Here is a 10318-nt window from a genome sequence, read left to right on the forward strand (position 1 = left end):
TAATGTGTTGTAAACTATAGTAAGCAGGTGTTTACCAGTCTGTAACACTAATTAATACTTACAAGAGCAGGTCGAACAAACTGCATGTGTTGGGTGTGCCAAGACGACCAGAGCCAGGATCGTACAAGAGGAGTACACACATATTTGCTAGGGCTTGGCATGCTGTGGCATTTTTATATGTCTGAAAAATGAACGGGGAGGAGCATACACATTATCAAAGAAAAAAAAAAAAAACAACCAAAAAAAAAACAACAAAAAAAATATTTTAAAAATTGAGCTTTTATAGAGTGCAATATCCACTAAACGTGTACAAAGTGCTTTACAAGGGGTCCCTGACCAACAGCAACATGGAACATGTAGAACGAGACATGATGCCTATTAGGCGGCGATATTAAAATTTCTTTCCGACATAGACAATGCTGTTAACGGTCAGGTACTCATTTTACACCAGAGTACGGTGAGAGAATGTGATTCAACTATGTGCCAAGCGAGGCTCGAACACAGGACCTTCCGATCCGAAATCGAGTGTCGTACCACTTGACCACAGAGCCACACGATATGATGATTAAAGCAATCACATCAATAAACATATAATTTCCAATCTGAGATTTTTTAAAACCAGTCAAAGTATTCTTATGTCAACTAATTTACATACAAAAAAAATAAATAAATAAATAACGATATGTATTGAATTGTAAGCTTCAATTTATTAGACGAAGACAGATACTGTGGACTTTTCAGGTTTTGCCTTTATCAACAAAACAGGACGAATTAAAATAGAACAATTGATATTTATAAAAGGTGCACAATTAATGAACTCCAAAAAAGGGGGGGGGAGATTATAAAGATGTATTACTTTATTTTAATTTGTGATTCCTGCCCCATCAATGTTTTTGTTTATTCACCTTAACAATGCCACTATCACATTATTTCCTTCATCCGTAGTGTTTCATTCATCCTGTTTTGTTGATAAAGGGGAAACCCGAAACATCCACAGTAGCTGTCTACATTTAATAAATTGAAGCTTACATTTCAATACTTATCATTAGTTTTTCCTTTGAGCTTCAAGCAGCAACATTATCATTATTTTTATTTTAATGGCATTACAGGAACTCTTGGTCCATCTCAAAGTCCTATAGATATAATATATCACATATGTGACCCATTGTCTCAAAACGGTATTATGTCGGAACGAACCAGATGCTTAAAAGCCGAAGTCAATGTTAAACTGGTCAAAAATATAAATTGTTGGCATTAGTATCCTAAAATATGGTTGTCATTCTCCTCAATAAAACATACAAACTCAACACAAGTCTGATATTTCTGGCTATATATTCAGTTTTCAACATCTTAACCAACCCGACTTAATACCGTTTTGAGGCGAAAGATCACATATAACAATAAAGGATCAGAGAAAAATTTTAAAAACTCACATTACAGAGAATATAATCAGCTGCAGCATTATCAAAAAGGTAGTAAGATTCAACGGCCGCAGCATTCTGTAATGGGAAACAAATTACAAGAATTAATCATGGGAAACGTTTTTGTGTGTTAAGTGGGTTTTACGGTGCTTGCGATACATTTAGATCATTTCAATTGTCAGTAAAAAGGAAGAAAATGGGACAGTCAAAAAAGTTATATAGATTGACAATTAAAGGACAAGTGAAAAAGTAAGGCAAAAATATTACTATAATTATCTTTATTATTATTATTATGATTATTATTATCATTATTATTATTATTATTATTATCATTTTCATCATCATCATCATCATCATCATCATCATCATCATCATCATCATCAATTGTGGAAACATATAAGTATGGTTTACTTGATTATTTTTTTTCAAAAGGTTAATATACATTTTAGCTAAAGATAACACAACTGGATGAATTATGAATATGAATAAACATACTTACATCAATGGGTATTTTACTCATGGAGGCTTCACGACGAATATCAGTATCCTTGAAACAGATTCCTTTTAACTGTCAAAATAATAAAAATCAAAGAAAATTCAATTCATCATATTAAAATCCTAAATATAAAATAGATAAAAAATAAATAAATAAATAAATAAATAGATAAATAAATAAATAAATAAATAAATAAATAAATAAATAGATAAATAAATAAATACAAAATGGAATAAATAGATAAATTGTATAAATCAAACAAACAAAATGAAAACGACCCATGATGATGATAGCATATAATATGAAAAACAAAGAAAAATGAATATGGCATATTTTATTATTATTAATATTACTATTATTATTTTTATTATTACCATTATTACCATTATTATCATTATTATTGTTGTTGTTATTATTATTATTATTATTATTATTATTATTATTATTATTATTATTATTATTATTATTATTATTATTATTATTATTATTATTATTATTATTATTTTTATTCTTCTTCTTATAATTATTACACAGCACTAATTTCAGACTCAAAAGAAAATGTACAATTACTCCTTAATAAAGTAGTTACAGAGAGTGAACGTACGGGGTTATACTTAAATGTAAAAAAGACAGAATGCATGGTTGTATCAAGGAGGGAAAGAAATCCAACATGCAACTTAATAAGCAAAGGAGAAGCTATAAAACAAGTTCAGACATTTAAATATCTTGGATACACAATAACTTCAGATGGCAGATGTAGCACAGAAATAAAACGAAGAATTGCAATAGCTAAAGACAGTTTTAATAAAATGAGTCTAATTTTCAAAAACCACAATATCTCAATTACAACAAAACATAGGGTTTTGAAGGCCTATGTATGGTCAGTATTATTATATGGCTGTGAAAGCTGGACAATTACAGAAGACATTAGAAAGAAACTGGAGGCAGCAGAAATGTGGTTTCTTAAAAGGATGTTAAAAATCTCATGGAAAGAGAAGAAAACTAACGAAGAAGTATTAGAGCAAGCTGAAACAAAAAGGTTATTAATTCGTACATAAGAAAAAGACAAATGCAATTTTTAGGGCACCTAAATCGACATAAATGTATTGAACATCTTGCTCTCACAGGAAAGATAGAAGGTAAAAAAAGTATAGGTAGACCAAGAAAAACATATTTTAATAGTTTGAACAGCTGGGTGACAAAGAAAGAGAAGAGTAATATTAGTTTTCTGAGGTTATCTGATCAGAGAGATGAATGGTGTACCATGATCACTGATGTCTGGCACAGACTTGGTACTTGAAGAAGAATAAGAATTATAATTATCATTATTATTATTATTATTATTATTATTACTATTATTATTATTATTATTATTATTATTATTACTATTATTATTATTATTATTGTTATTATTATTATTATTATTATTATTATTATTATTATTATTATTATTATTATTATTATTATTATCATTATTATTATCATTATTATCACCACCATTATTTTTCCTTATTTTATAGAATCAGTCTGCTACGAGAGGATGGGAAGGATCTTACGTTAGTTTCTGATCCGCTTGTGCAGCTACAAGTTGATCGAGCATCGGTCCTGTAGATGCTCAGAGTAGCACTGCATCTTTCACACCTATTGGAAAAAAGAAAGAAAGAAAGAAAGAAAAAAAAAAAAAGAAAAAAAAAATAGATCCTTCGTTATAAAAAAGAAATGATACAAAATATTTCTGCTTGAAGCTCGAGGAAATGAAGAACAAAAATCAAATGGAATGGGCTTGTCCTTTTGAGTCATTATCAGGCCCATGGAGCTGGAGTTTATCCCACTTTCTATACAGTGAAATGGACAATAGAAACGGCTAGCTATCCTTTGGATAGGATGCTAGTCCATCGCAAAGTATTTTCTGTCAGATCTAACAGATCCAGATATCCAATCACTGCTGGGTGGAAGAGGGGGGTGGGGGGGGGGGGGGGGGGGGGGGGGGGGAGTTCAGAAAGCAGCTGGGAGCGATCTCGGTCCATTTGCATGTGAAACGATGGCTCTACAAACCGGGCTCTCGGGACCCCCCCCCCCCCCCCTTTGGATAGGATGCTAGTCCATCGCAAAGTATTTTCTGTCAGATCTAACAGATCCAGATATCCAATCACTGCTGGGTGGAAGGGGGAGGGTTCAGAAAGCAGCTGGGAGCGATCTCGGTCCATTTGCATGTGAAACGATGGCTCTACAAACCGGGCTCTCGGGAACCACCCCCCCAAAATGGAATGGAAGCTTTACACATTCTAATCAACAAAGAAGACAGAAGATATAAACATTTCGAGTTTTGTTGACAAAGGGAAAACCCTAAACGTCTACATTATCCATCTTCATTAATTAAATCGAAGCTTCCATTCCATTTGACAAATGTTACTTTGTTTGTAATATTTAAAAAAGGAACAGTTGAAATCTATTTAATATTTTAACCAAAATCAAAGCGATACTAAGCAATTTTGGGGGTCCCCTAAGCAGATCTTAAATTTTAAATGGGTTCATAATTTATATGACATTAATAATAATAATAATAATAATAATAATAAAAATAATAATAATAATAATAATAATAATAATAATAATAATAATAATGATAATAATAATAATAATAATAATAATAATAATAATAATAATAATAATAATAATAATAATAATAATAATAATAATAATAATAATAATAATAATAATAATAATAATGGTATAATTTTATAGTGTGCCAAACATAACTTCATCAGTAGGGCTCTGGGCGCATAACATATATTAAGCCCTAACAGTACACAAACAATGCTAATTATACACATAATCAAAAGAAAGCCTGTCGGAATAAATATAATAACGAAACCAACCTGCTTTGTGCAGCATTAGATTGAGTATCAGCACTACATTGAGCACACGTCTCTCTGGGTTGTGATGCTGCATAGTTGCCATTCAGCTGACGGAAAACTGGTGAATAATACAATATGACTTTTTATTCCAATCAAATTTTCAAAATCTATGCTAGCAATTGAAACACAGTTAATAGTAACAAAGGCCAAACCAAATCAGAAGCTATTTAACTAATATAATTAGTAATTAATTTTGCTGAATTTTTGGTTTAAAAATCTTAAATTACATGGTAGTTAATCATAATACAGAGGACAAACCATTTATCAAATTAGAAACATTAAAAAAGATATAAAATTCAACGCCTTGTAGGTTAATAGTGTATGTGAGAGATCAGTAGACAAATTGAAAGGAATGTCTATATAGCAGTACCATCCAAACCAGATGTAACCAATTTACGCTGGTTGTTTGGAACGTCAAAACCTATAACAGAAGTTAAGGGGCGGTTATTAGGAAAATCCTTCAAAAATTTGATTTTGAGATTTTGGTGGAAAATGATATTTTATTATCCTAGAAATAATATAATTGAAGTCCAAATTCTTAAAGTAGACTATAAAGGCACGAAATACACAGTCGAAAATGGTACAGGTAGTAAGAAATGTGTGAAAAACGGGAAGCCATTTTGCTATTTTCTCAATATGTCATTTTTCTAAGGGTATGGGAAACTGTGTCAAACGTTTCTCAGAATCTATTCAATGAAATTGTCTGAAATTTTCCACAGTTATGACAGAGATAATGTATTGTGTCACCATAGAGAGATATTTTTGATAAGATTTGTGAATTTTAAATTATAATCCTAAATCTGAATTTTTTACATCAATTTTGTCATAACATTTTGATTCTCAACTTTGTAATGATCTAATAAAAATTCCATAAGCTAAAGCCGTAAAATCTCTCTATGGTGACACACTATGGTACAATGTTGACAAGAGGGAAGAATATGGAGGTCATTCCTTCATTAGTTTTTGTGGAACGTTTGCCACAAGATTGTTATATTTTTTTATGTCAGACCCCCAGATTAGATCGCAAAATGGGTATCAACACAGATAATTAAAATTTTTCACCATAAATGTTGTTTTTTAACCTATATTGATGATACAGAATGATTAAAACCGCCCAATATAGGTAATTAATTTTTTTTAGAAAAGACCCAAACCGCCCCTTAAGGGGCAGTGTGGCATAGCAGTATGATCTTTGTTCCTACCCAGAGAGTATCATCATCATCATCAAAAGCCAGGCCTGTTGCAGACATCGGCGATCATGTCCCTCCAACCATATCTGTCCTCAGATCTTCTCAATAGCTCAATTCCTGTTCCTCCTCCACCAATCCATCTGTTCAGATTGTCAATGTAATCTATCCTCTCTCTCCCTCTTCTTTTCTTCCCAGCAACTTTACCCGTAAGTACAATCTTTTCAATACCGTTTTTTTTCTGTAAATATGTCTGAGAAATTTTAACTGTCTTTTTCTGATGGTGTTTACCAAAGTTGGTCGTACTCCAATTTCTTTTAATACCTCCTCGTTTTTTATTTTATCTTTCCATGAGATTCTAAGAATGCGTATAGAGATTGGCTTTCCGTCGCACTGCATGGTTTTAAGTAGTAAACAAAATGAATATAATAAAATAACAGCTTCAAAAAAGAACAAATACCAAACATGGAACATTGTCAGGCTCAAAACGCTTCTTCAGCCAACAAAAAATAATAAATACATAAATGCAATACTAAAAAAATCAGATTGATAGAAGAGAAAAGTTCAGCATATGCAGAAATGAGTGGGATTTTACCATTAATTTCAGGGGCATTGCAAGAGACACATTTCCCATTTTCGACAGTGGCAGGACAAGTTACACATTCCCATCCATCATCTGACACAGCCTACAGCAAAACATAGGATAAAAAGTCTTGAATATATATATATATATATATATATATATATATATATATATATATATATATATATATATATATATATATATATATATATATATATATATACATTTCAAGTATAATTATTATTGTTTAAGTAAAGTGCTTTGAGCAAGTTTAGTGGATATTGTGCTATATAAAATCTCAAGTTTCTTTAAATTTCATGCTAAAATTTCCTTAAAATGCATTCTGTCTGAATAAGACGTGCAACCGAAGCCACCATCAACAGATAAATTATTAGCATTTTAAAAGGATGAAAACAGTCGGTTTTCAATAAAAACAACAACAAAAATTATGTGAAAATTAGAAAATCAAAAAAAAGAACAACTAAGCTTTAAGGTACTTGTACATTTTGTTTTAAAATTTAGTGTGGGTAAAAGATTCTATTCACAGCACACCTGATAATTTGATAAATATTGATGTCTTGCTACAAACAAAATAATGAGAAACATAAATATGTATGGAACCTCAGCAATTCTGTGTATATGTATATACATTTGTTAAAAAATCATGTCCTTTTCATGTAACGTCACCATTAGATCCCGTCGCCTAGACATTCCATGTAGGGGATGATCTATCAAACAGGATGTATGATAACAGTGCAATGCCTTAACTGTTCGGCCACTTCATCTGATTATCACCGATTTGCACTGGCTGATGGTTCATGATTCATACAGAGAGTTTTCCAATATAAATATTCTTCTTCTTCTTCCTTTGATTGCCCACAATCAATTGGTTGATTATTATGGCAAATATGAAACTGCTTTCTAATCTTTCTGTATTCCTTGTTTATAATCGTTAGTCTAAAATCAATTTCCAGGGACATTCAGGGGTCGTTAACATTGGTCAGTGATGGTTTGTGTAAGGTCTAAGTATCTGCATAGCAACTTGCCACAAAAGCATCAATTGTAGTGGCTTCGGTCACTTTTGCGTCAAGCTGGTTCCAGTCTCTGACTGTACGCGGCAAGAAGGAAAAACCACGCTATTGTGTTCTGTGTGTCATGAGGCTGTATTGGTTTTGTTACCTCTTCTCTGTCTCAAAGGTGCTGGTATCAGTTTTTTTTTTATGACTGGGCATTCAGCGAGGTGGTGCTTGATCTTAAATAGCATTGTTAATCTTGCTGATTTTCTGCGGTGTTCTAATTTTGGCCACTGTAGTTTTTCTAACATGTCTGATACACTTGAGGTGTTGTGGTGTCTGTTCAGGACGTAGCGTGCAGCTCTTCTTTGCACTGATTCAATTTTTGAGACGTATTTTTGGGTGTGGGGGTCCCAAACAGGGGAAGCATATTCCAGAACAGGTCTTACAAATGTTTTGTATGCCTTTTCCTTGATTTTCGAGGAGCTAATTTTTAGGTTACGCCTTAAAAATCCCAGTGTTTTGTTTGCCTTACTTGTGATCTTGTTAATATGCTCATCCCATGTTAGGTCTTTTTTCATGCTAACACCGAGATATTTTGCATCATTCACTGTCTCCAATGTATGTCCATGTCAGTGGTATTCAGTTATTGTGGGTGTTTTTGGTCTTGTTATGGAAATTGATTCGCACTTCGCTGGGTGGAACTTCATATCCCAGCTTTCTTCCCATATTTCTAGTTGACGCAGATCCGCTTGCAGTTTGTCACTGTCAGTGCTGTAGACTACAGTATCGTCTGCAAAGAGTCTGGCTGTTGTGGTTAGATTAAGTGGCAGGTCATTAATGTATGCCAAGAATAGACAGGGTCCTAAGACAGATCCCTGAGGGACACCCGATCTAACAGGTACTTCAGTCGAGCGACATCCATAAACAGCTTGCTGGCGATCATGAAGGAAGTTATTAATCCATGTTTGGGTTGTGCCCTGTATGCCGTAACGACAGATCTTGTGCATAAGTAGGCTGTGATTCACACGGTCAAAGGCTTTGGCAAAGTCCATGATAAGGACGTCTGTATGGAGTCCCTTCTCCAGATTGGTTGTCAGCTCTTCCGTATGTTCCAGCAGTTGGGTTTCGCAAGATCGCAAACATCTGAAACCGTGTTGGTATTCGGTTAGTACAATGTGTTGTTCAAAGTGGTTCATGATGTTCCTTATGGCATTATTACAGTTGTAAAACTACTGTTTAGAAAAGAAAAACTTTTTCATTATTGATAAGTATCCTGATTACTTACAGTTGGACATTTCTCACACTCCACATTTTTCCCACCATAGTTTTCTATATATCGATAACCAGGACGACACTCACAAGAAAAACCTGTGATAACAAAAAATTGAAATACGTTGTGATATCTTTGCAGACAAAATAGGTTGGCCTGAATGGCTCGGAACTCAGCACAAAAATGGGATGCCAGAGGTAAAAGAAGGAATTTTATATGATTAAAGATGAAACTCTTCAGAGTTGCAAACACAATTTATAATTTAAACAAAAAAAGTAACAGTAGTAACAGTAACAGAATATCGTTTGCAAACACAATTTATAATTTTAAAAAGTAACAGAATATCGTATAAAGAAATGTGATTAGAAAATGCCTAAAATATATCCCCCCCCCAAAAAAAAAGAAAGAAGACCAACCTAATCGTAATCACCCAGGAATGCAACTGCAACAAGAAAATTAACAACAACGTAGAGTCAGAGAGACAGAGAGAAAAAACACTTTGACTTTGACTTTATCTATAATGCATTAATGAAAGATATTTCCATTCATTTCTACCATTTGTATGAATAAGCTAAGCATAAATAAATAAATATGTAATGCCAATCAATGATGAACCTTTTTTCTTGCCTAATATCAGCAGACAGACGAAACAACAATAATCATAATCATAATTAACGTACCATCGGAACTTCTTTGCTGAAAGGTGGCGTCTTGTTTACATGCCACACATTTCATTGTGGAAGAGTCGAAATACTCCACAACAGAACCAGTCGTCCCATCCTTACATTTGCTGGCATCTATTAACGGTACATACTTCTCTAAAAAGAATTGTCCATTTACCGCGTGAAGTAGGCTAAGCACAAACAAGAATTTTACATTGGCCGCCATGTTCGTTGCTGTAAACAATGACGGGGTGAATGGAGTAAAATAGTCTCAGTCAGATTTCTCAAATAAAATAAAATCTACTTTTAAAATAAGGCTTCAGCAAGCACTGACAAAATGATTATTTATACTTGATCGTATTAACTACAATTAACAGTATACATTTATTTTGTTCTCACAATCGATTTAGTACCGCAGAAAAACAAAGCCGACGCCCATACGACTGAAAATAGAAGCCGTGTAGCCCTACGGAACTCGGTTCTTTCTGTGAGTCACGGTCACTGAAGTGAAAAAAAATACAGCTAATAATAATATGATATACACCTTTAATCCGACGTGTATATATGCAGAGCTGACAGCTCAAATTGTTATGGGCCGACGTGTACATATATACAGGTCTGACATCCGAACTCAAGGGCCTAATTTAACATTGTTGTTATGGACAATATTTTGCGTTTTTGTTGGGTTTTTTTTAGATTACCATAACAACAATGAGCCCATAATGAATTGGGTTATCAGACCTGCAAATAAGTGCACGTCGTTAT

The 10318-nt window shown here is 33.0% G+C and overlaps 1 protein-coding gene across 1 annotated transcript in view; it reads right to left on the reverse strand.

Annotated features, from left to right (window-relative positions):
* Positions 1-9950, reverse strand: part of LOC144977520 (meckelin-like) — a 34480-nt gene extending 24530 nt beyond the window's left edge. Inside the window, exons 1-8 of the mRNA XM_078922823.1 lie at positions 9572-9950; positions 8907-8989; positions 6618-6708; positions 4797-4893; positions 3474-3558; positions 1921-1989; positions 1434-1499; positions 63-181 (exon numbers count right to left, since the gene is read on the reverse strand). Coding sequence (XP_078778949.1) covers positions 63-181; positions 1434-1499; positions 1921-1989; positions 3474-3558; positions 4797-4893; positions 6618-6708; positions 8907-8989; positions 9572-9779 — 818 coding nt within the window. The 5' untranslated portion in view covers positions 9780-9950. The remainder of the gene's footprint in view (positions 1-62; positions 182-1433; positions 1500-1920; positions 1990-3473; positions 3559-4796; positions 4894-6617; positions 6709-8906; positions 8990-9571) is intronic.
* Between the last annotated feature and the right edge of the window lie 368 nt (positions 9951-10318).

The sequence above is a fragment of the Berghia stephanieae genome, chromosome 7, assembly GCF_034508935.2.
Source record: "Berghia stephanieae isolate SIO BIC M18660-M18661 chromosome 7, UCSD_Bste_1.3, whole genome shotgun sequence".
Lineage (NCBI taxonomy): Eukaryota > Metazoa > Mollusca > Gastropoda > Nudibranchia > Aeolidiidae > Berghia > Berghia stephanieae.